This window comes from Etheostoma spectabile, chromosome 12, assembly GCF_008692095.1.
Source record: "Etheostoma spectabile isolate EspeVRDwgs_2016 chromosome 12, UIUC_Espe_1.0, whole genome shotgun sequence".
Classification (NCBI taxonomy): Eukaryota; Metazoa; Chordata; class Actinopteri; order Perciformes; family Percidae; genus Etheostoma; species Etheostoma spectabile.
Window position 1 is genome coordinate 10108607 of NC_045744.1, and position 25874 is coordinate 10134480.

Below are 25874 nucleotides of genomic sequence, written 5' to 3' on the forward strand. Positions count from 1 at the left end.
CTATTTTGGGGTTTTATGCTGACCCAAACCCCCAAAAACCCGGTTTAAAGTGCACGGGGATGGGGACCCCAAAATTTTTGGGAAATTTTTCCCCCGGTTTCCCGACCGGTTGTTTTAATTTCCGGCCTTGAAACCGTTTCCCTTGGCCCGGGGGTTCAAAACCCAATTTTTCCCCTTGCACCTCGTCGTTTTAAATGCATGTTTCGATTTGAGAGCGTTCAGTCAGAGAAAGGTACTTTTTACAGTGAAACTCCTTTTCAAGTTCGAGCAGCTGCTCGCTGGTGAAAGCTGTTGTTTCCCGCGGGCCCTTCCCCCCCGAGCGCCGGGCCCGGGGGCGCCTCCTGCGAGCCCGGTTTTAGTTTTCTCCCTTTTGGGACCGGGAGGGGGTTTCCCCTTTCCCAGAAATTTCGTTCTCGCCCGTCCGCGGAGCGGGCCTCTCGGTCAAATGCCACGGGTCGGGTGATTTTAGGTCCCGCTTTTTCGTCGTTGAGGCTTTCGTTTGGGGCCCCACCCTAAAACGGAAGGGGGAAAAAAAAAAAAAAAAAAAAAAAACCCAAAAAAATTACGTTAAGTTTTCTCTTTCATGACCCGCGAGCCCAAAAACCCGATTAGCCCCGTTGACCTCAAACACTGGGCTTTTAGTACTTTGAGAAAAAATTTTGGGAAACCCGAATAGCTGAAAAAACCCAAATGTTTGTTGTTTTTTTTTTTTACAAGTTAGCAACATTAAATGAACTCGTGGTTTGGGCGTCATGCAGCGTTTCCGCCTTTTAACCCCTGATTGTTTTGGCTACAAAATTTTTCATCATTTTACTGAAAGTTTATTTAACTGTGATAAACATGCCCTTTCCCGTTCGCTCTTGAAAAAATACGAACAATTCGAAATAATTTCAAAAAAAACCCACACACACCCCACACACACAAACCAAAAAAGTACCACCCCTTTTTCCTGTCATTAGGTTGTCCCCCGAATTTTGGCTCCCCCAAAATTGCATCATGAAATATTATGCTGATTATTTATCCTGTACGATACAAAAATGGTAAGAAGGTTTTCCTTTTGTTTTAATTGAAACTGGTTTCTGAGACCAAAAACCCTTTTCCCCATAGGCTAACGTCCTATTTTAAAAATTTTTACGCACTGGGGATTTTTACCAGCTCCATGAGGGTTTTGGGTTTTAAAAAGATACATAAATTTAAGAGGGGCCCATACCGAATTTTTTGAAAAGTTTCCGAAAGTTAAGGCCAGAGCCCTTGTCCCCGGGGTGCATCGTCAGATGAGGATTTCGCTTCTCGCTGCGGGACCGCGGGCTTTTAAAGGGGACCGGGCAGTTCTGCGTGGGTAGAAACTGTCCGGGGTCCCAGAACTTGGCATGTGGGTAGCGCCACCATGGATGGCACCCCCTGTCCCAAACTGGCACAGAACGTGTTGGTGAGCCGTCCCGCAAAAGAAGCCAAAGGCGCGAGTGGAGGTATCCCAGACGATAAAGGCGAGTGGGATAAAGCTTGTGGAATAACAAAGGTTTTACGGCTGAAATAGGATACCCGGGTTTTGGCGGTGTCCCGGTCTGGGCTGAGGAGTCCCTATCAGGGAATCTATAGAAAACGCCGTCCCTTGGCCGCCTGGTCTCTGCATTTTGCAGGCAAACACTTTGATTCGGTGGAAACTTGAAAGCAGGTGTCCTTTCCTCGGCGACGCGCAAAACTTTCAGTGCAAAGACAAAGTGAATTGAAAGTAGATCCTCTGCCGTACTGTCATCCCTGGGAGTGGACTGCTTCTCCGGATCTCTGCACTCTATATGTGTCAGTCAGTCGGGCGCTTTGTTGTTTGCCCCACCGCTACCTTTTCCCTCTTATTTGTCACACACTGAGACATAAACACACGCTCTCTCTATCTATCTACCTCTCCCCTCCTCTCTGCAACTCCTCCCCCGCCCCTCTCCCTTGCACCGTGTGCGCGCGGAGAGAGAGAGCGAGCGCATTGGTTATCATCTGCAAAACAAGAGGAATGAAAAGGGGGTGTTTCCCTGGGGGCTCATCCATCTTCCTCAAATTACGCTTCATTTCCTTATTCAGCCCCTGACTTTTTGGCCGCCTTGAGAGGCGGTAGTTTCCCAGTGGTGGAGACCAAGTAGACGGGTCGCACCCCCCCCAGCCCTCCTCCTCTTTTGCCAGGTTCACAATTGACTGCAAAACGGTGTGAGAGACTGTTCCGGCCCTTCCCCTTCTATAATCGTTGACCACACCAACCCAATCAGCTATTATTAATTTTGATTGATGATAAGTAATTACTCTGGATTCAAGGGACAGCGTAAAACAACGGTGGCTTTTGTTGAAATATTGGGGCCGATGGGCATCAGAGTCAGGAGGGAGGAGAGGCAGATGTTTCTCCGCTCTCTGTCCTATTCTCCGCGGCTAAAAACAATGCGGTTGGCTTCAGAAAAAAAAGAAGAAGTGCTGCAACAATTGCTCCCTGGAGAGAGATACTCTGCGCGAAATTAGATTCAGATAAAAGACGTTTATGCGAGGTCAACTGCACTGTGGACACGGTCAGATATAGCCCAGTGGCCAAAGTCAAATCTGACGGATGCCACTTAGTTTGAACTCGGGGGAATTCATATAAAACGCTTTGAATTATAAACTTTAACGTCTATGACCGACCATCTGTCAACTAAACCATTCCTGAAGTTTTTATTTTTTATTTTTTTTCTATTTTTATAAATGAAACAATCCCACATGTTGCTTTGCACGTTGGGAGTTGTAATTCATTCATGATCAAAAATGCATGTGGAGAAAAAAAATAAATCACTTTTCCTTAAGCACTGGTTTAATCGCAGATCATTTTACCTTTTAAATGGCAATGGGAAGTGATGATGATTAGCCCTATTGAGTCCTGGGTGCCCGGGCTCTCCAACTGGTCGTCTGATTGCACGAGGACATAAACATATCAGCAGCGCCTCTGATTAGCAGTGGAGGGCCAGACCAGGCTAATTCTTATAATTGCAAGTGACTTCAGCAGCACCTCTCTGGGATTTATTGGAACCATTTCCTGAGATCATCTCCCTATAGTTTTCAGAGGAACTCTGATACAGTTCCTCTTTACACATTTTTACTAACGATGTTTTTGGTCCCATTTTTAGTGACCAACACAAATTTATATTTATGTGTATTTAAAAAAAAACTTATTTTGTGTTATTTTATACAAATGTTTAAAGTAAGCCTAAAACAAATTTCTCCCTATTACCCGTTAAAACAAAAGAGTCTATATATTTTAATTTAAAAGTCACTGCTTTTTTTCTTCATGTAATGTAAATTGATGAAATTAAGTGTGCAGATGTGACCATAATGATCCCGCAAATGACTGATGTGAGCGACTGAGAGGCAACTTCCTGGGCTCTTTTTTGTCGTTATGTTTTTTTCTTTATTAATATCTGAATCATGTGACCAGTTAAAGAATAATTACTTTATCGGAATCTCTTGGTAAAAGCACAAATTACAATCGGTATTCAACACAAGTTAATGTAGTTTCAACTTGTTTTTTGTTTTAATTTGGAACTCATACGAACCTTTTTAAACTTTAAGCGCTTTTTGAAAACAAAGGCTTAGTCTGATTTTTAAAATGTATTCTGTCATCGACATGGGAATACGACAATAAGTAGAAAGAAGAAAGATGTAATGTAAGACAAAGGAACAACGAGGGGGAAAAAAAGATTAGATTCCATGGCCATGGTGAAGTCTTTTATTTTACATCGTTTATTTTTGATATAAAACGCCTAATTACATACTGGTGGGAATACTTATTGATGTAAATATTTTATGGAAATTCTTAATGGACAACACACCATCACTATGCACATTAACATAAAACTACCATGATGATTATCATCTATAAAAATACAAGCATCTGAAAATACTATTACGTGCAGAAGTAGGATACAAAAGTGTTCACTTCATACATTTAAAACAAATATAAAACATACAACAGTGTATCTGCCGCCATGTATTTGAGCAACTCTAGTCTACAGCTCCCTCTTGTGGAGCCCTGTCAAACGTGTAACTGGAATAAAAGTGACTGAGAGCAAGCATCTGCTTCTTCCTCTTGAAATGTGTGGCACATAATGTATTTAAAAAATATTAAGTGTAGTGGTGTATAGTGATACTAGCGCTAGTACTCTGACTTATTATATTGTAAACAGCTGCTTTGTCCTTAAACATGGCAGCATTCAATTGTCCCCAGGACCCACACTGGCACAGGCTACACACAGAGTGCTTTCAGTGGACGTAGCCTCTGTACTCCAGGAGCAGGTAGTTCTTGATGAAGGTGGGCAGATCGAGTTTAGGAACCACCTTATGTACCCGGCCCTCCAGGAAGGTCCTGAGTCTGAAGCGTGCCAAGTGCTGCAGGGAGCGAGGAGTCTGTGCCAAAGAGAAGATGGACTCATAGAACTCTTTGTGCTCCTGGTTAGAAAAACAGATAAACATGAGCTCATTTGATAATAGTTGTCTTACTTTACAATAAATTGTAGTAGTTTACTGAAAAGTTCTGCTGTATAAGTTCTCAGTGAGGTCCACTGTGACACTCACTACAGCTATAACACCCTGCACAACCTGCAAAAGACTAAATATGTTTTTGGCACGTCTTGATTTATTCATATAATCATCCCAATGTTTGTGTAAATTAATTCAGTTTTTAAAGGCCTAACATATTTTAGAGTTTCTCCTACGTGTGTGGTGTGTGTGTGTGTGTGTGTGTGGGGGGGGGGGGGGTCACCATAAGTTTAAGAGCTGTTAAACAATCAAAACAAATTGAATTAGCATTGCTTTTGGTGTCCATTTACTGTGCAAAATATGAAATATCTGATCATGTAAAGAAGAGAGAAGTCCCCATTTAAAGATATGACATTAAAAACGTAAAATGTACAAAATAATTTTTTCTTAAAACACCCACACTGGTCAAACTCTACTCATAAATGAATTATTTTACGAGCTTGCCTTCAATATTTCCGATGACACAGACTCCACCCAGGTGTCCGTGACTTTGAGGTGACTGTAGGCGTTCAGAAGAACTTCGATGGTGCGTGGCGATCCACAGCAGTATTTCAAAACCTTAAAAGACACACCACAGCACAGTGCACAGACTCATACAATTATCATTTAAGTTCATGAGTGAGCTTGTGACTCCATAGAACTGAAGAAATAAAGTAATTAAACACTTGTGAAATGAACAGATTGGTCTTCCCTCCAGGGGTTTAACTGGAAATTATGCAATTAGTGCTAATTAATCTCCTATTAACACTTGCCTAATTAGGAACCAGGCATTTTGTCTAGTGCACGTGGGTTCACTGATGGTTGTAGTCTGTTTCCCGCAGAGAGTGCAACACTTCATGTTGTGTCATGAAATGGGAATGATTTGAATGTGAAGTCCCGAATATTGCAAGGACCAGTTTGGTGTTTCAAGACTCTTTCTCAAGGTGTTACATGTGTAGTATTTGCTAATTAGGCACAATGAGACACCTTGATGAATAATTGGTTCATGCTGTAAAAACAATATTGTACACACCAACCCGGAATGCTTTAGCTGATATGAAAAGCATGTGCACACATCTGATTCTTCCTTTTTAGATAACGTGTTTAGATAACTTTTCATTTCCTACCTTGGGCAGAGCTCCAGGCCACACCCGAATAGAACCATGGTTGAGCAGTGCACGAACGATCCTCTCAGGGTGATGGGAAACCTTGTAGCACACCACCTTCAGGATGTTGTGCATGGGGGATTCGCCGCCGTAGCTCATATCGTTAACGCAGGCCCCGTTAGCCAGCAGCAGATCCACTATATCTGGATTTACATTCTTACAGGCCTTGTGCAAAGCAGTGTTTTTGTCCTGGTCCATAGCGTGGACATTGGCCCCAGCCGCCAGCAGCTTCTGGCAAACCTTAAAGTAACGTTCAAGCTCCTGCACCTCCTGGGGTTCTGAACATGCAGCGATCAGGGGCGTGACACCCTCATTGTTCTGTTTGTCCACAGCAGCTCCATAGCGCAGGTAGAGCTCAGTGTGTTCTGGGAGGCCGTTGCTGGCTGCCACATGTAACGGAGTGTCACCTTCATCTAGAGTGCGACCACTGATTGCTGCACCGTACTGAAGGAGATACTTGGCACATCTGCAGACAGAATTACAGAACCTTGGTTTGTAATATTTACAGAAGTTGTATCCCCATGTAAACATTAGAGCAGTGTTTTCCTTGTCTGTTTTTGGATGACTCATTGTGTTATCATACAAAGTACCCCTTAATCACATGCCATGTTCAATTCAATGGATTTTAAACTGGATGCCACTTAACACCATTACTTGTGGATGTTTTTGCAATCATTTTCTTATAAGACATGATTCTTGAATGAATGTCATTTTTTTGCAAGTAGGTTTGATCGTGCTTGTATTAGAACCACTTTGAGAGGCAGAAACTTGACGTTTCATCCATTTCTCCAGCACTTTTAGCTATATCCAGTTCACCTTCTATGCTCGCCTGCTAGCTAGTTTTCATGCAGTCTCAACAGGAGCTGGTCGTACAGTGATAGGCATTTCTTAAAAAAGTTGAATTCATCTGCAATAAATGCACTTTTGCTTATTTCAATCCACAATCCATGGGTTTTGCTGCTACAGCCTTTCTTGGCTGTTATGACCAGTAGTCATAGATATTAGAGTTCACTGATTTCTGATTGATTGGGAATAAATGCACCCTTCCTCTAGTCAAATCATTCAGAGGTTTTGCATCTAGTCTGGTATGACCAGTAGCTTATGACGGCTAATGTTATAAAATGCTAGGTGCCAGTTGCACTTTCTACTTTTGTTCTACTGTTGTACTCACCCAACAGACTCGGGGCTTGTGCAAAAGTGCAAAGGCATAAGGCCGTCTTCGGTGAGAGCATTGGCGTTGGCGCCATGGATCAGCAGCAGTTTGGTACACTCTGGCTGGCAGTTTTCACAGGACTCATGCAAAGCAGTGGTGCCTCTGGGGGCCAGGTCCACATTGGCCCCACGCTGCAGCAGGAGTCTCAGGCACTCCGTGAAGCCTCGGCCAGCTGTGATGTGAAGTGGTGTGGTCAGCTCCTGCTCATAACTCAATGACCACAGTCCTGCCAGCAAAGAGTACAACATAAAGTCAACTTTAAGCTCAACCAAGATATCAGATATCCATGAGTGGTTTTGTTGTCAATGATAAAATGCGTCAGAACATTACAAAATTTTACTGGTTGCATTACTTTTCAGACACTCATTACAATACTCAATTATTATGAATAACACAACATTTTCGAGTAAGACATTAACTATTTTGCATAACTGTAACCAGTTATTTAAACACCAAAGCTGTGACAAACCTACTCAGGCCTCTGTAGTTAAATCTGAAGTTCTTCCATTCCTCTACGTTGCTGGTGTCATAAATGGCATCAATAAGGTACTCATACTCGTCGCCGCCAACAATGCTGAGAATCATCAGCTCATCACCTACAAGCAGAGAGTTCCAGAACTGCAGGACACAACCCGAGGCCTTGGCTATGGCGATCACGTCATTGCGGTACGCCTTTGGTTTCTTCCACTTAAATTTAGGTGCTACATAAGCCATACTGGATCTAACCAGATTGTTTTATAAAGTTTAAGTAGGGTGGGTTCTCCCGAAAGATATAAGCACTTATGCAGGTTGTTTGTGTAGACAGGGCTATTTCAGGGTGGTGTTATGTGATACTTAACTTGACCCTGTGAATATTGCCAGTGCAGTGGCATGGGAACCAACGACTGCTGTGTGACATGCCACCTGCCCAATTATTGTTTATGTGGTAGACATATGATGGTTTCTATAAATATTGTCTCATTTTCTGTTTCTATAAATATTGCATTGCTATGTCTTTAAATACTGGGTCAGGGTGAGATGCACCAGTTACATATTGGTTGTAGTTTTCCATTAAAATATTTTTTAAAGCAGTGATTAACTTTCTCTTTTCCACAACCACACAGGCCATGTCTTTCACTCTCTCACAATTTTTCCAGGAAATACAATAAAGCTACTTAACTATGTCAAATCATGTGCACTCCTGAATTAAATTCTAATGCAGACAGATGTTGTCTCCTACCTTCGCCTGTAGGGACCCAGCGCATGTCCCCTCCCTGTGGCTCGATAATGAGGTTCACTGTGGATCCTCTAGGAAAGACATGCTGCATTGCCTCCAGGTCTCCTGTATACAGAGCGTTCTGGACGACCACATCTTGGCAAACAGTTGGTGGCGTGGCAGTGCTGGACCTCAGCGGTGTTCTGTCCCTGATCTCCTTCTTCAGCATGTAGCTGTTGAAGTGATGGGAGGTCAGCTGCCTCTTGTACTTGTGTCTCTCAAGCATGTCTTCATCAAGTTCAAGGGAGCGCAAGGCCATGGATGTGAAGACAAAGCTTCCTCGCGACATGCTGAATGGTTTGCCTCTTGCAGAGAAAATTGGTTGTGTGAGAGAGACGGTCTAAAAAGGCCTGTCTCTCTGTCTCTGTTGTTGGATCCTTCTCTCTGGTTAATGTCCACTATGCGCCTGCCGGCTGTTCACAGGGTTGGTTCACAGAGTTGTTTTGATATTCGGTATGAGACCCGTGACAAGTGATGCTATTTTTATGTCTCACATGCAGCCACTCGAGCCTCTCCTATTTGCCCCCAGCAAAGGTACAGCCATGAAGTGTCTCTGTCAGGCTGCAAGTTTCCTGAGTTAAATAAACTCAAGCTTTGTAACAATACATGCACACACTGTTTTTAGGAGGTGATAGAATATTACATGTTTTTTAATTGCACAGTATCCTGTTCATTATTATTATTATGTTACATTTTAGTCTGTGTCAGTTGATAATGTGTGTAGGTAGCCTGATGAGAGGGTCAGACTGACAAATGACACATGAGGGGGACATGGTAGTTAATCTGATTTAACCCAGCCATTGCTGGTGTGTGGGAGGAGATTCAGATTCAGATTGTTTCAGGAGGGAGACAATCACAGAAGCAGCATGCTGCAGGCTGACAGCTGCAAACCACATGCTCCTACATGGAGAACACTATTAAAGACAAAGCCGCTAAAAGACTATTCACAACTTTTGTAAATACACCTTTTAACACCTACAAGACGGAAAACGGGCTTGCAGGGTCCCGACAAAAGGAGAGGGAGCTGGAGAGCGGCCGCCGAGTCAGGGAACGCGGAACAGCGACCTCCAACGCCAGCAGGCCCGGCTCCAGAGTGCAAATTGAATCAGAGGCTGGGTAAGTCAGTTTAACACAACACAAACCCCTCTAGAACAGAGTCAATTTCTTCAAGACCGCAAGGGAAGCTTGGCTCAAAAGATTAATGGTCAAATATGACCACTGATTATTAACAGGTGTAATTCAGGAGCGCTTTATTGGATTTTTTTTTAGAAGTAAAACATATGCTCATCCAGACCAGCTTAGTCTCCCTCTCACATTACATTTAAGGTTAACATATTCAAGGTTGATTAATGAAAACGTTCTTGGCAAATGCTTTCACTTTTGTCCGTCTTGCGCCGGTCCAAGAATTTCACCTCTAGTAGCACAATACGAAAGCCCCCCCCCCGCCCGGAGTTCATTCCATTATTCCTAGCTGTGCCTACTTTGAACTTTAATCAGCAGCAAAATGGGAGGTGTTCTTCCATAAAAAATGTGGGTAACATATGTATAGATGTCAAAGTTCATCAAACACTGCTACCAGCTAGATTTCCACATCTCCTACTCTAAATGTGCTGAGCAAGTCATTGGATGATACACCTTTATCATTCCTAGCGGCACTTTCACTGTTAAACTTAAAAGTAACTGACTTGCAACATTTGGGCAAGTTTTAAGGTAAGGTTTCTCTTAGGGGAAGAGCAAATAGCAAAGCCCTATTTGTAAGCCCCTGTGAGTATGTTTGCAAAATGTCTTTTTCTGCTCAGTATTTTTTTTCTTTCTAGACCCGTAATGGATTTTATGTATCCACATGGCTCCCTCCATTAGAACATTAGGCTGAATGACTGGCAACCGCTGTGTCACTCTGCCCCACGTGTAGTGTTCTGATGGCAGAGGGACGGCACCTAATTAAGCCTCTTAAGCCTACTCACTAGGCATCTGACAAACATCTCTTTTGACTGATGGACCATCATTTTCCAATGCTGTTCAAAATTATATCCAGTAGAAAACTGATCACATCTTTTTAACTCTACAAAGGACAGATTTTCATGGCTTGCCAGGATGACTAAAAACTCCGTTTTTGGAGACTGATGAACTTGCTTTGATTTTACCATCTAATAAAATGTGCTGTACTGTTTCAACAATGTATGAAAGCACACATGTTTTTTTGTATGTTTATCCACCTCTATGTTGGAGTCCTTTAATATGTATGTAAGCTCTGTGGAAAACAAGGTCTGCACCGCAGGTAAAGAAATTCATATTTGAGGAGAGGTTTTACCTTCTTTCCCATTTGAAAACACGGAAGCATCGCTGCATCTCATCTATACCTTAATGACTGTTCTAGTATGGAAATCAAGGTCATTTATTTTATGTTACAGTTTGGTAATAGATGCCACATTAAACTGAAGGCGAGTAAGAGTTTCAACTTTGAAAACACACATTACCAGAGAGAGACTAGGAATATTGTTTTTGCGGCTGGAGTACATCCTTTTAAATGATATACATAATGAGTTTATAATATGCATCTGGGCTACCTCCTCTCTACTTTGATGTCTTCCAAATGGCCCGGGTGTCATCAGCAAAACATGTAGGCACTTTCCCGCCTCATTGACTCCCAAATGTATTTTAAATATCATTCCTGGTAACGCAATTATTTAAAACGCTGAACTAAACACTTACTAATGGGGAAAAAGACAGTGACTTCGATAAATTCATTTCTCAAATGGTGGGCATTCATGTTTCTTTTTTCTTTTTTTCTTCTTCCTCTGTGAGGCGGAGGCAACTCAGATGGCAACAAAAAAAACATCAGCAGTAGTAACACCCCCCTGGCCTAACAGCCTCCCCGTGGACATATTAAATCTTTGGTTTCCTCACATTACCCACCAGAAGCTGTCTCTCCAGGGTTTTCTGCATTGTGGTCAAGCACCTTCCTCTCCCAAGGCATTGAGCAGCTGGACATCAGCAACAGGCCTGATGAGATTGAGGCACTTCATTTATGCAATCATAGGCAATTAGTTCCCTCTGATTATGTGCCTCTTAATGCCGTTTTGAGTACTGTGGCACACAGTAATACAGAAAGAGATTAAACTATAGCCCTCCCTCCACACTGAGCAGTCATTTAATATACTGAGAACATAATGAAATGTACATAGTAATTACAGTAATATTAAATGCTAATGACTTTCCAATTGGATCTGTTGTTAGTTTAAGACAGAGTGCACCCAAAGAAAGTCTAAGTTTAGACTGCCACCATGACATCAGAGCACTCAATTATCCATCAGGTGTTTCTATTACTGTTAATGATTTATGTGTTACTTATTGTTATTCCTGTCAGAGGAAACAAGATCGTGTCTGGCATATGGGCAACTCTGTGCTGGTGAGGGAGCAATTAATATGCAATTGACACATCTCAGTTCACATCTTGGTAGTTAAAGAGAAACAGGGTCTGAAGTTTGTTTTCTGGTGGTAGAATAACTTGGAGGTCACCATGAAAACATGTTAAGAGATAATTAGGATGCTTAATTGGCAAGCGACATTATCTAAAGAAAAGCTAGTTGCCTCGTTTATGCCTTCGTCTGCCGATTCTGATTTGCATCTTGGCTGGTTCTAATTTTCTTAATACCATATTGACTCTTGCAGTCCATACAGACACATTAAGGTAGACACAAACAGTCTGCTTTAAGTCTTCAATGCCATAAAAACGCCTTTGATAGCCAATCAACACTGACTTCCTTACATATATTTGGCTCATCAGAGTCCACAGCAGGGCTTAGACAAGGTGCCCTAGTTTGCAAATCTCCCCCAGGTCTCATCACGATGCTTGAGATGTTGGTGGAGAACCTAAATGATATTATAGAGCCTTGAACAGTAGCTCCAAACTATTTTGTGGAAGCATGATTACTTTTTCTGTACTCTTTCAGCTCTGAGCCCACTACCTATAATGTATTGTATCGGTCTTTGCAGATTCCAATTGTCTCTCAATGCACTGATCACCACGCAAATAGCCCTTTGTTTCATCACGACAATTGAGAGGTTCATATTTCAACCTAATAGTCCTGTATAACTTTGACCATCTATCACAACCTCATTTCATTGCAGTTGCAGTTAATACGTGCTTCCCTGCCAAGTGGAACATTTTCTAATGATGCACTCTTACACGAAAACAAGGCAAGCCAGCCAGGGCTCTGCATCACTCACTAATGCATCTATCCATAATGTGTTCATAGCAGTCTGCCTAAAGGAGACAGTGATGACTACCACTAGGCATGTGCATGAGAGGGGATATGGGGAATGGTGCAAGATACAAAATCTAAATGGGCATGATAATCATGAACAAAGTTCCTGCCATCAAAGACTGTATCAGCCTTCTAATAACATCTGTAGATTTTGCATCATTATCAAGAATACTGGAAAACATCTAATCGGTATCTCAACAATAACAGTCAGCGGTGGGAGTCACATCCAAGTGCATTATGACAGTGAGCCTGGCTTTGTAGGGTGTTGACAAGGGTAGCCTAATAGGTGTATGTAAAGCCGGATGTAAACACCATCCTAATTAGAGAGACCTTTATCAGTTCTCCTATTTTATGCAGATTGGACTGGTACAAACGCTAGTGTCATTATCCTGTAATCAAGTACTATTCAGTTGACAGTGTCGTCTTCTAAAACCCTGATTAGAATGCATAACAAGGATACAATGTTGCATTATTTCCTCCGTCAGTTTATAAATAAGTCCATTTTAAAGCTAACTGAATAATGGATCTTGTCAGGGTTTGGATGAACATAGAGGTGAAAAAGATTACTTTTAAAATAGACCATTGCTGTATTTTAAAATAGTTTTTAATGTCTGTACATGGGAGATATATGATACAATTGAGTTACCCCATCTTACCCATTTTGAAAACATTCCTGGATCCCATCTGTCTAGCTGGCACAAAAATATGTTTTAGATGTGCTTTTTCGACCCATTTCTCATGTTGTTTCTCAAGTAGAGATATATAGATTCTTTCTCATTTTGAAAAACACAACCAAGACGTGAGTCTTAGCATCAGTTAATATTAATTTTCCTTTTTCAAATCATTTACTTGATCTATATAATAATGTAGGCTACCATATGGACATCCATGTTGCTTATCCTGTTGAGGCCTAGCAAGAAAGGTGATTTCCGGTTGCCATTTTGTTTGGACAGCAACTTCAGAATCCATTCAAATGTTTTTGTTTTTTTAAACTTAATAGTCGCCGGCGAGATATGCATTTTGTTGCAGCTGGATAGAGACTTGGAAAAATCTAGCTACATCTAGGTAAGTTTCGTAAAACAGTTTTTTTTGTTTCAAAGTTTGGCCTGTGTGAGTTGAATTGGGACGTGTTGACGCGTTAATGGTGAGCTAACGTTAGCCCCGTGTATGTCATTGCTTGCTAACTTTACCACGGGCAACTATGACAACGATGTAAAGTTATAACGTTAGCTAGTGTTAACGTCATTATACCGAATCAGTTAACATAACAGTAGGCCAGCTTTAACTACTGATTAACGTCAATTGATAAAAACGTTAGCTAATTATCAGTTGCCTCTCAGATGCTTCTTTCAAAATCACTTAACTTTAAGTGGTCTTCAAAGAACCATTAATTGCAAATGAGTAAGTAACGTTAAGTTCCTGCGATAACGTGCTAAAATCAGTTTAGCTGACTGACAGTAGCTAGCCAAGTCATTGATCATGTTCCTTATGTTACCCTCTTGAAATCACAGCCACCTGTCAGCGTTAATTCCACACCTGTCTCGGCGGGCTGGTGTGCTCCCCGTTTGTTTGTGTGTCGCCAAGAAACGCAGGTGCCTTTGCATTCAGACTGACAAGATGTATGATGATGTAGCCTAACTACGTGTTTTGCGTATATAAGGATTCAAAACAAACTGGATGGTTTAAAACAGCTTTTGCGCTAATCAGAAAGAATCAGCTTTATTTGCCAGGTATGAGGACACATACGAGGAATTTTTCTTTGGAGCATCGTTGCTCACATTGTGCTTACACATACAAAAACAAACAAAACAAAAATATACACACTAATATATATACACAATATATACATACTCTAAACAGAAACAATATAGAGGCATGAGTGCAATGAAGAGTTCAATAAAAATTATTTAAATGTGGAGCATAGTGCAAAGGATACTGGGATAAATAGTATTGTTATTGTATTACAATATGAACAATATGAACAGTTGTGAAAATAGGAAATGAGAATGATGAATAAATAACAAATAATAAGTGAGATATGAGAATGATGAATAGTATTAAATAAGTGGAATAATAAGTGGAACCATTAAACAGGTGCTGTAGAGACAGTGTTACTGGGTTATGGACCAGAATTGAACCTGACACCGTGGGTCAGAAGTCAGCTGTTCATCAGTGTAATGGCTTGTGGGAAGAAACTGTTCCTGAGTCTGTTGGTTTTGGTGTACAGTGCTCTGTAGCGCCTACCAGAGGGGAGAAGCTGGAACAGGTTGTGTCCGGGGTGAGATGGGTCTGTAGTGGTGTTTCCTGCCCGTTTCCTGACTCTAGAAGAGTATAGGTCATCAACGGAGGGCAGCTTGGCACCGATGATCTTTTCTGCAGTCCTAACTGTCCGTTGTAGTCTGCTCTTGTTCTTTTTGGTGGCAGATCCAAACCAGACAGGGATGGACGTGCAGAGGACAGACTGGACGATGGCTGTGTAGAAGTGGACCAGCAGCTCCTTAGGCAGGTTCCTGAGCTCAGCCCCCTCATACTCAACTGAATATTCACAATTTACAATTAATCAAATCTCAATTGTATCTTTTGTACTATTTATGAACTTTACAGCAATAAAATAAAAAAAGCCAAAATTTACACACGTGTGCTTTTGACATAATTCTAATATTTCCATCTCTGGTACGTTGTAAAGTTAAACAGTATCCAATAGAACACGTTAGAGTTGTTATGATCCTCTACCACACTGTCTTCTGTGATGCTGACAGTTAAAACCATCTGAGGTAAAGTTATAATTAAAACTGTCAGAATGTGAAAATGACTTTGGGGCTTAGTTAGAAATATTTAATTTAGTCAAACATAATCTGGCTGCTAACGGTTATCTAATAAAAGCACTGAGCAAATACACATGCAGTTGTTGAAGGGTTTTTGCAACATTGTATACGCCTAGTCGATTTAACCAAATACGTTTTCAAATAGGAACATTTGTTTCTGTAATACAGAATGAGATCTGCATCAAAGATAGGGTCAGTGTGACTGCAACAGTGGTGGAAGAACACCAACATCCTTTACTTAAGGAAAAGTACGAAAAGTCTGTAACGTAAGAGTTCAGCAATGAAAATGTAACGTGAGTATATAAGTATTAGGCACATGTACGTAATGTATTAAAATACTCAATGGCGAAAAAAAATCCTATTTTAGAAACTAAACAGTTCTGTTTAATTGATTTATTTTAACTGGACACGTTATATTGTTGCGTAATTTGATTTAAAAAACATCGTATTTAATAAACTGCATGTCTTTGGTGTGCAAAAACGCTATTTTCATTAAAAGTAACTAAAGCCGTAAGATTAATGCAGTGGAGTAAAAAGTCCAGCATTTTCTCTCTGAAATGTAGCAGTGTAGAAATGGGCATGAAAAGACTCAAGTACAAGTACTTCAAATTTGTAATCGAGTAAATGTACATTACACCACTGGCCTGCAGTAGGCCATTGACGTGTGCAATTCCCCCATCTAGTGGTTAATACTGGCGCATTACTAACCCTCTCTAAATGAAAGACGTAAAAGGCGATTAAGACAAATCTGCTTCTTTTGCTACGTTTATTGAAATCAACCAGGTCACAAAACGGATGCACAGGTTTGAAACCCTTATCACAACAACTTCCGAGCGTGTTGAAGTCTTCATTTGGAGCTGGTGTACTTGGTGACAGCTTTGGTTCCCTCAGACACGGCGTGTTTAGCCAGCTCCCCGGGCAACAGCAGCCTCACTGCAGTTTGCACCTCTCTGCTGGTGATGGTGGAGCGTTTGTTGTACTGAGCCAGCCGGGACGCCTCGGTGCAATCCGCTCAAACAGGTCGTTCACGAAGGAGTTCATGATGCTCATGGCTCTGCTGGAAATCCCAGTGTCCGGATGAACCTATGAAGGCGGCGGGAAAAAAGTTCGTTACTAATTTTAGGCTAGGAAAAGCGAAACAGAACACAACCTTTTCCACCCACCTGTTTCAACACTTTATAGATGTACATCGCGTAAGTCTCTCTTCTTTTAGCCTTTCGTTTGCCCCTTTTCTCACCTGCAATCTTCCCCTTCTTTTTAGATATATCGTTTGTCATTTTTTTTGTCACTATGTCAACTTGCCTATTAACTCTGACAGTATTAAGTAGGCTACGTCAAACACTGTATCAAGTACTTTAGGAATAAGTATCCTCTTGTTTTTGTCTCATGGACAGCTTTTTATGTAGCGTGCGTTAATTAGCGACTGATTAAGTTCACCTGCTTTGATTTCTGAGCAGAGCGGCTCGCGCTCCACATCGAGCTATAATGTCTATGATAACGAATACAACTGTAGCCAAGAAGTCTAGACGTGTTGGGTTTTAATTCAGGCAGGTAACTGTTTCTGTCATAGAAATAAAACGTTATTCAGGTTTAACCCTCGTGTTGTCTTCCCCAAAAAATAGAAAATCAACAATTTTATTGACGCTTTTTATCAATGTTTTTTGTTGTTTTTTTGTTGTTGTTTTTTTTACATTTTCTTACGTTTCTGTCCCGTTTTTCAACACTGTTCATGCTTTTTTCAATGTTTGTCATTTTTTTTTTACATTTTCAACACTACGTAACACTAACTTATTAACTATTGTTTCCCAGTTATTTTTGGAATTTATGGTCAATAAACCTCATTTATAGGAAATTATACCTAATGTTTGAGTTAGAAAAGCAGAAATTAGGAATTTTTTAGACTAAAATTAATGGAATGGATGTTTATGGATAATCACAGACTGGAATATTTTCTCCAATTGTTATAAAAATTGATTAAGACACCCCAAAATTCATGAAGGTAGAGATTTGTACTCGCCTTAGAGTGTTGTGTGGAATCATTCCTGTTATTTGGGGTAAATAAAAAGAACATTGACACAGGAAAACAGGTCAATTTGACCCGAAGACAACATGGGGTCTAAGTCATACTATTGCACATAATAATAGTGTCCACTGGGTGGCGCACTTGCACCAATTTTAGGGCTGTATGCAAGCTTTACATTGGTGTTGTCTACCTGTAGTGGATTCCACTGTAATCCATTCTATTCTTCCATGTAGCTAGTAGCTAACAAAATATGTTAGATTCAGGGTTATATTTAGATGATGTACAGGATAACACTTTTGAGCTGCGTTTGTTGTCACATTCAGAGTTTAGGTAAGCTCACTCTTCATCCACACGTAGACCTGCACTGTTTCCAGATGGATTAATATACACTGAGGCTATGCTTATTAAACATGAATGGCATAATGATCACATCTGGATTAAAGCAGGAACTTTACTCAAAAGCCCCAGGTTAATTTTGTCTGATTTAGTGTATGGCAGTCACATATGTTTGGGTTGCTGGGGATGGAGGTGAGCTCTCCTTTGGTTTTTCTCTGAGGCCCCCTAGCGGCTTTGTCTGCCCTCTTGATGGACACAGAATGGATTTTAGTTTTAGTTGGCGTTACTGTGGTGTCTGATTTAGGTAGTGGGGGTTGTTTACTAAGGGTGTGTTTACATCCCTAAGCTTGTGTTTGATCCCGGACACTGTTACTTGTACAACATTTTGACATATTTAAGATAGTTTCCAGGCCTGTATCTTACTTACATATTCTTGTTGTGTTAGTTGGGATGGAAAGTCCTAACATTTAAATTGGCCATCAGAGTGGGATTGTTCTAGTTATGTAGTATAATATCGTATTTAAGGACTAACTACATTGAGGTTTGATTATAAATTGTGTCAGCCTATTACTGACTTTGACCACACATACATTTTTTAAAAGATTTTATTCCCCAAATCCCAAAATTACGTGAGAGGGAGAGAGAGAGAGAGAGACATACATATCTCTCTCTGGCTTTAAACATGCCACTGAGGTTCCACTCAATTTTGAGATACTTCCCTATCATGAATAATGTTATAGTAGATGAGCAGTGAACGTGAGAAAATAGCTGCAACTTCACTCTATCAAGTAGGCTATTTAGGTTGTAGAGTGTGAAGTAAATTGACAGTAGTGTTAAGACAAACTCCTGAGTGCTCTAAGCAGTGGCGCATAACAACTCCATCACGGAAATGTTTAGGGTTTTAGATAACATTGAACTCATTACTGAAAAACGTACATTTTCACAAAACAAAAAAAATGTAAAGAGACACACATTTCTATCTGTCACTTAGTACACACAAAACAACTCTGCAGCTCACAAAAATACGGACATGTCAGCTATGCATTAATATGTTGCCTAAGCAATAGGACACGTTTCACTGAGCAGCAGAGTGGAAACCCATCCATGTTATTTGTCTTTAAAGGTTAACATGAAAGGCCTTTTCTCTAAAACTTCACAGACCCTCTGATGTTCTTGTAGATTTTGTTCATATCTGCTTTTATTTATTTTTCCATAAGAAATAGGTACATTTGTGTTGATAAATGAGATGTTAGTGTTACCATTTGAGTATGCAATTAGTGCCAAATATCTTTATAGTACATTGACATTCCTGTGTCCAGGGTCCAAGCAGACAGCAGATATTGAGCAGTAGATTACGTATATTAATAAGGCCCTTATCTCTGACAGAATAAATGCAAAGGCATTTGCAGCATCTTCCACACACATTGAATAACAGCCATTGGTAGACTATATTGTGAAGGCCATCTTTTTCTCTGTTGTCTGACAGATTGCTGCAGTTTGCTTGTTTCATCTGTGAAGAGAAGATGGAGAAAAAAAAGGTGAGTGTACGTGCTACTTTGCCTAGTCTGTCTGACAGTCACAGAAAAAGAAAAATGTTGGCTGTTCTGTTTATTACAGTCTTTCATATCAACATATTGCTAAAGGCTAAGAGGAGTGTTTCATTTTTTTCCTGCAGGGTTTGTTGCTCAATAAAACAAAGCTTATCTTGACACCTGCAGTGATTACTCTGTAGTTTCCAAATGCATGTTGTTTTGCAGTTGTTAATACAAATATACCTGTTTGTGTTTCTGTGAAGCAAATGTTAGAGCTCTATCATTTTGCTCCTTATTAAGAGTAATGTAAACCCTCAAGCACAAAACCGCATTTGGTTCTATCATAGCAATACAAGTAGTGTATGATACAGTACAGATGAAAAAGTGTCAGGAACATTATTTGCTGACCTAACTACTCCCGTGAACAAAATAGTTGTTTTATTTCTAATATGTGCTACACATGTCTAAACTACTGTAGACTTGAGTTTTCAGTGTATTTGTATAAGCTGCTTAACATAAAAACAAAGTGCTTAGAGCCTGGGATAGTTTTAGAAAGGACCACAGTTTCAGTCTAATCTGTAGTTCAGTTAATGTTTTTGCTCCTTCATACTGGCATCGCTCAGTTTGGTGTAGTGTTGCATCTCTGCTGCTTCTTCTTTAACTTCATGATGTATGTGCTCTTAAATGTCGACCACTTTGATGCAGGGTTCAGTTCCTAACAGGGTAATTTGTCCTCTGAGGTGTTTGCCAAATCTGCATAACTTGGGCTTCACAAAGAATTAGTTACTGTAATGGCTCCTTTTAACTCTACATCATATCAGGGCAGTTTGCTTGTCAAATGATTTTTTTGCTGAACTGTAGTAATTATAATACATTGCTTAATATCCAGTATAGTGAGAGTGGCAACATTGCTGCTTTACTGTTACTTGTCAAAAATGGTTAAACTTCAAATCTTTTGCAGCACTTGGTGACAGCAAGCAGCATATCAAGCCAGCAGTATGAACCACATTGTTTGTGACTATATATTATTGACCAACTTAAACCATATCAATCATGTTAATAAGGCAGATTAAAAGCTTTTCTTGTCTTCAATTATCAGATATCCTGGTTTCCATTAGCGCTCCATACAGTATCTTTTGACAACATTTTATCATTTCTAAACACTTTAATGTACATTAGTCCAGATAAAGCTGTTGTGGATTAATCAACAACACATTTATTGGATGTGCAAAACAGACATCTGACCAAAGCTAAACATGGAAATGTAGACTCAAAGGTCTAGCATTTATATAATGGATGAGCAAATATATCAGACATCAGACGTGAATATTAGGCATTACTGTGAATTACACCTCACTCTTGTCTAGATTGCATTAGGATTAAAGAGCCTTTACTCTTTATATTATTTAGTTGCTTTGACAGACATATCTGGACCAGTCAACATGCAGTTATTACATTGGGAAGAAACAGACTGGCTTTTATAAGAAGTATTTTAGGACCTGAATTTTCCAGAACATTAGTTGATGGTTAAATCATATTCAAAGGCCCCCAAAACAAGAGTGCAGTGCTTAGCAGCACCTCAAATATTACGCCTTATTAATATTCACTGCATTATTCTGTGCATTCTACCATCCACTTGAAAGCTAATTACTGTTGAAAAGTCCACCACTTTCAACCTGCAATCTGCAACAACAGGCATGCCTGCCAGTATGAATTTGGGATTACAGTTTGCTAATCTTTTCACAGTCGTTACCCAAATGTAAAGAAAATGCAAATAAAAGCAGCGTGAAAAGTATTTGTATTCTATTACTGAACATGGAAATTGAAAGTCAAATGCAGATTAATGCTAGCCTAACTCAAGCCAGACCCACATCCAGATGTTGGGTCTGGGAACTCACCATTAGCAGAGCTCAATACAAAGGGCGGGATAAAAGGTTGTCTTTTAAATTGCCTCATCACGCAATTGGATAGCGCTACAACCAACCAGAGCAACGCTAGTGGATAGATTAAACTTTTGCTGTATCTGGTCGGTAAAACTCAGAGCACATCTTCCTATTTTAAGAATGACTTCATTGCTTAACTCCAAGTCTTCCAGAGTCACGGCCAATGCCGATTCTAAAGACCGCTGTTTGCTAGCAGCAGCAGCAATCTCCTTTGTTTTCAAGTAGCTGGGAATGCACGCGGAACCGTCGTAAGTCATCCGTGTGTTAAGCTCGCCCCCCGATCGCATACATGATGTGATTGGCCTGACAAGAATTAGGTTTTTCCAGCTTGCAAGCCAACAGAGAGTTGCTAGATTGACACTAGCTCCAAATTATATTTGCTGCCGTTAGGGTGCGTCTAGATTTCTTGGCTAGATTTATGCAACAATGATGTTTATATTTGTTTCACTAAAAACATATCATTTATTTATCTCAATGTAGTATCAGTAATCAGGAAACTGTGAAACTGTGAATGTGTCATCATCATAGTAGTTGCAAGGTTTTTCTCATGTAAAAGGTGACGCTAGTTCTAATAGAACACAAAATACCATGGCCACAAAAGGCAAGGTTATAGTCAACCCTGTGCACATCCACAGCTTAGTTAATAGCTTTTCAGCAAACTCCACTGCAGTACACATCTGATTGTACTCCCAACACGCTCATGAAGATACTTGTTATAATTGTCATTGTAGAGTAGTATCCATAAATTAGCATCACCCTACAGCCAAATCCATATTTGATTTCCGTTTCAGGCAGTACCTCAAAGAAGTTTTAGTTTGTCAGTGTTTGTCAGCAACATTGACTTACATGGCTCTGTTTGCAAATGAAGACTCAGTGAAGGTCTCATGTAAAATAGGCACGGCATCATCCGTCACTGTTTTTTTTTATCCAGCACATTAATCATTATCGGTCATGAAAGTCTGTGAATACAAAGGAAAGCCACTGAATTTATACATTTTAGAAGAGATTATCTCACCTTGAGTCAAGAATTAACTACTTGTAAATTCAAACATCTTCATCAAGTAAATGAGAGTTTGACAGGAACAGTATTAGATATTTTTAAGGTTGGTGGTTGGGGTGATGGTGTGAGTTAATAAAAGTGACTCAATCCTGTATTGATCTTTGCTTGTACTGCTTGTGGGTGGAAGAAGCAAAAAGGCAGCTGTCTTATAGTTTTAATGTTGCCATACCTCAGACATCGTTTTGGTAGACCTATTCTAAGTCTTAGCATTCCCTGTCAGGTGAGAAGACTGTGATAGGTGGATTCAAAACGACAATAGTCTTGCTCTTCCGGCATCATGTTGCGTTTCCTTCTGTGAACATTTCTTGAATTGCATCTTAACTGTGACAATGTATGGTTGACATTGGATTTCTCAGAAGTGTACAGATGGAATTAGTTAAATAATTTTAGCTGAATAGTATACCTCTGCAATGTTGTGGGCAATGGTTGCTATGGTCTCTGTGTGTGGTTACTAGGGCAGAATATTGATTTAATCCTCAAGGGCTATAGTCCTATCCTTTGCAGTTCATCTATTGTTATGATAATACGACATCCCTGGGTAGCCAATGAGTGACAGTCTTGTTTGGTTCTAGAAAAAGGTTTCTCAGACTGGTGTGGTGAAATATTAACCCCAGCAAAATCATGTAGTCACACACAGTTAACCATGTCCCCGGACTGCTACTTTAGCCAGACTGTGAAATGCAAATTGGGATTAGTCCATTGCTTGGATCTACAAAGAAATGAAAATATTTAACCCATGCTGTCACAACACTAGACAATACATAAAGATCTTAATTTAAATGATTATAATGAATAATATTAGTATTAATGAAGAAAGCATTTAACCAGCTGGTTTTGGTTAAAATGTTAAAAGGTTGCGCTCCGTTATGTATGCCAATGCAATAAACATCAACCTGTAGCATTCTTGTAAACAAGCAAACATGTTGGCGACAGAGGCTGCAGAAGCAGATTAGAGAATAATAACACAGTGAAGGTGGTGTCCAGATTGAGAGACTTCCCCTGTGAGCACAGACACACAGGCAAAGCAGCCATTCAGCAGTGGGATGGATCCTGACTACTAAAGAGGGAGAAAGAGAGATAGGGAGGAAGAGAGAGAGAGAGCAAGAAGTGGGGGAGTGGTGGGAGAGAGAGAGAGCGAGAGAGAGGAAGCAAAAAAGAGAGTGAAAGGCTCCACACGGCAGAATATAAATCTGTATGTTAACAGGACCAAAGCTTGAGGTCTCGAAGCGGCTTTAGTGGTTATGCTGGTGGGGGGTGGCCATAAAGCATCACGATGGTCTTCCCTATTAACTGAGGATCTGTGCAGATAAGGAAGTGGAACCCGTGGGAGCTGTGAACGGCGGTTGTCAAGCACAGTGGTGGGCTGGTCGGAGGTCTCTGACCCCCTCATTTTTATTTCTGGAAGAAAAAAGAAGAGCAAAAAAAGACACGAGAGAAAAAGGAAGGTGACAGCGAGGGACCAGTGAGCCATTTCTCTCTTTATTACTTCCATTCACAAAACCATTGCATCCCATTATCACAGCGATGTAGAGTCATTCTCTCCGGTTAGAGGAGGAAGGGTCCCATTGACTGCTGAGGCTTAGCACCTCTCTCCAAACGCTAGCCCTTTTCATTGCAGTCCCCCCCCCCCCCCCCCCCCCCTTTTTGCCCTATATCTTCTACGTCCGCTATTTTCTCTGTTGTTCTTCTTTCTTTTCTTGTCCCTTGAATGCTTGTCCTTTTCACACCACTCAGGAATCAGGAGGCATTGCGTTTTGGTAGAAGTGGGTGTTTCTGGAGCTGTCATTGTGTTTGGTGCCGCTACAAAGGACAGCTGAGCAGGGAGTGAGAGACAGCTTTGGAGATAATAAAATAGCATCCTGAAAGAAAAGGGGGGGACCTGGCACTACAGGAACAGCTGACAACCAATGGAAGGGGAATTGCAGAGACTGAGAACCATTTAGGGTAGCTATTTATTGAGACCATTACCACTTCTTGAGAAAATAAAGAAGCAGTGTGTCAAAGCAACACTGCCGGTTGGATTCTGCTATTGCAGTTGCTAAGCAAAGTCTTTAAACCTGAAGTTCTTGGGCAGACCGTATTTATCATCACTCTACAGCCATGAAAGGAAGCTCAGAGGAAAGCATTGAAAGCAACAGGCCCTCCAACCTGCAAGCTTTTGCTAACGTATCAACCTTACATGGCATGAGTCACATATTTGCCTATGGGCACATGGCTTTCCGTCGGTTTCTTTGGAGTATTTCCTTTCTTGGTTCACTAAGCTTATTGATGCTGGCCTGCAGGGATCGAGTGTCATATTACCTGGAGTATCCTCATGTTACCAAGCTGGACGAGGTGGTGGCGACGAACCTCACTTTCCCAGCTGTTACCTTCTGTAACCTCAATGAGTTCCGCTTCTCCAAAATCACCAGAAATGACCTGTATCATGTGGGAGAGCTCCTGGCCCTCCTCAATAATAACTATCAAATAACCAACCCACACTTGGCTGAGCCCGAGGTTCTGGCTGCCCTTAAGGATAAGGCAAACTTTCAGAACTTCAAGCCCAAACTGTTCAACATGACTGATTTCTATAACCGTACGGGTCATGACATCAGTGACATGCTACTTACATGCACCTTTCGAGGAGAGGATTGCTACCCTGTGGACTTCACCACAGTAAGTACTCTTTTATGTTAACATGCTGTAATTCTGCACAGTATACTGCTTTTCTGCCAGACCTGACAGCCTTCCTTGTTGTTTTATGTTCAGATGAGCTTAGACTGAGTTTTAATTTTGTTTTGCAATTTATTTAAAACAGATATCTGGCGTAAATGCATCTGGTTATCTGATATAGTCCAGTGTTATTGTTGTGGTTGTTATTTCTTGAATGTTGTCAGTACTCACAAAAGCTGTTATTGTTGGTGTTGCATTGTGTTCTGCAGTTAATGTTGATGCTGTGCTGAGAGCAAATAGTGCATATAACTTGTGATAAGACTAAGGTCCTAAGGTGAAATGCTGCAAAGATTTGCCTTTTTCCATTACCGTCTTGCTAAGTCAGCTAAAGACAGCTTGGCTCCCAAAAAGAGGGAAATCTTTTTTGTTTGGTGTTGTGTATACCAGTATCTTGAGGAAATACTTTTTCCCATAAGGTGTTGTACTGAGGTCAAATTGATGGTTTAAGCATGCACACAGGCATTTGTCAAGGCAAGTCTGACAGATGCTTTAATAACATTGTTTAAATCGAAGTTCCTAACTTATTGCTTTGTTATGAGGTTGGAGTTGCAATGCATTCTATTAATATTTTCCCACCTTCTTTATTCTGCTCATTCAAATATTCAACAGTGCTGCTCAAAGTGATTGGTTTCAGACCAGTTATATATTCCTCAGTAGTCAGTGTGGAAAAAATGTTTGTTGTGCATTTCAAATGAAACTTCTGCAGTTATTATTTTAGAGATCATTCAACAAGGTGCCATTGTGCAGAGTTATCAACAAGCATTCATACTGTGTGCTTGTATTCATTCAACACTCCATTTGGCTATTTATCCAACCAGGCATAACTTTTCATTCACCTTTCAGTATGAATGAAGTTCACCAAAGTGTAAATGGCTTGTTTATTCTGTTTGCTGCCAATAAAGCTGCTAATAAATACCTATTTAATTGAAAAGTAGTTTGAAAGTGTTTTACATTAATAATAATTTATACTATTTATTGATCCCCAGTGGGGAAATTACAGTTTACTCTCTGTTTTTG

At 40.5% G+C, this 25874-nt stretch overlaps 4 protein-coding genes across 7 annotated transcripts in view; 1 reads left to right on the forward strand and 3 right to left on the reverse strand.

The window, feature by feature from the left end:
* Positions 1–1935, reverse strand: LOC116699282 (homeobox protein GBX-1). The gene is given in 6 exon segments (XM_074783873.1): positions 1–204; positions 206–322; positions 324–512; positions 1274–1380; positions 1383–1525; positions 1527–1935. Coding segments are annotated over 6 exon segments (867 nt in total). The 5' UTR covers positions 1634–1935.
* Positions 1936–3716: 1781 nt separating this feature from the next.
* Positions 3717–8570, reverse strand: asb10 (ankyrin repeat and SOCS box containing 10). Of its 3 annotated transcripts, none has more exons than XM_032530520.1 (5): positions 8123–8570; positions 6862–7129; positions 5652–6156; positions 4990–5103; positions 3717–4413 (listed from the first exon to the last, which is right to left on the reverse strand). In XM_032530520.1, exons 1-5 carry the CDS (start codon positions 8445–8447, stop codon positions 4270–4272), a joined length of 1356 nt encoding a protein of 451 aa, XP_032386411.1. In that variant the 5' UTR covers positions 8448–8570; the 3' UTR covers positions 3717–4269. The 3 variants fall into 3 exon arrangements, with proteins under 3 accessions (XP_032386411.1, XP_032386410.1, XP_032386413.1); XM_032530519.1 differs by having other exon boundaries at positions 3717–4455; positions 8123–8569; XM_032530522.1 differs by lacking the exon at positions 8123–8570 and adding an exon at positions 7377–7924 and having other exon boundaries at positions 3717–4455.
* Positions 8571–16003: 7433 nt separating this feature from the next.
* LOC116699456 (late histone H2B.L4) lies at positions 16004–16672 on the reverse strand. The gene is given in 3 exon segments (XM_074783875.1): positions 16004–16253; positions 16256–16334; positions 16415–16672. Coding segments are annotated over 3 exon segments (348 nt in total). The 5' UTR covers positions 16529–16672; the 3' UTR covers positions 16004–16098.
* A 6567-nt stretch (positions 16673–23239) lies between these two features.
* Positions 23240–25874, forward strand: part of asic1c (acid-sensing (proton-gated) ion channel 1c) — a 100088-nt gene continuing 97453 nt past the window's right edge. Inside the window, exons 1-2 of one of the 2 annotated variants that reach the window (XM_032532034.1) lie at positions 23240–23607; positions 23880–24800. In XM_032532034.1, coding sequence (XP_032387925.1) covers positions 24246–24800 — 555 coding nt within the window. In that variant the 5' untranslated portion in view covers positions 23240–23607; positions 23880–24245. Of the gene's footprint in view, positions 24801–25874 lie in introns of both variants that reach the window. The other variant, XM_032532033.1, reaches the window with a different exon arrangement.

Bases quoted from the DNA above. Each gene is read 5' to 3' on its own strand.
- asb10 (XM_032530519.1), bottom strand. From the start codon at position 8,447: ATGTCGCGAGGAAGCTTTGTCTTCACATCCATGGCCTTGCGCTCCCTT. The intron at 7,130-8,122 runs GTAGGAGACAAC...CTTTGCTGGCAG, and splicing joins CTGGGTCCCTACAGGCGAAG to GACTGTGGTCATTGAGTTAT. The intron at 5,104-5,651 runs GTAGGAAATGAA...GTGTCTTTTAAG, and splicing joins GGCCTGGAGCTCTGCCCAAG to GTTTTGAAATACTGCTGTGG.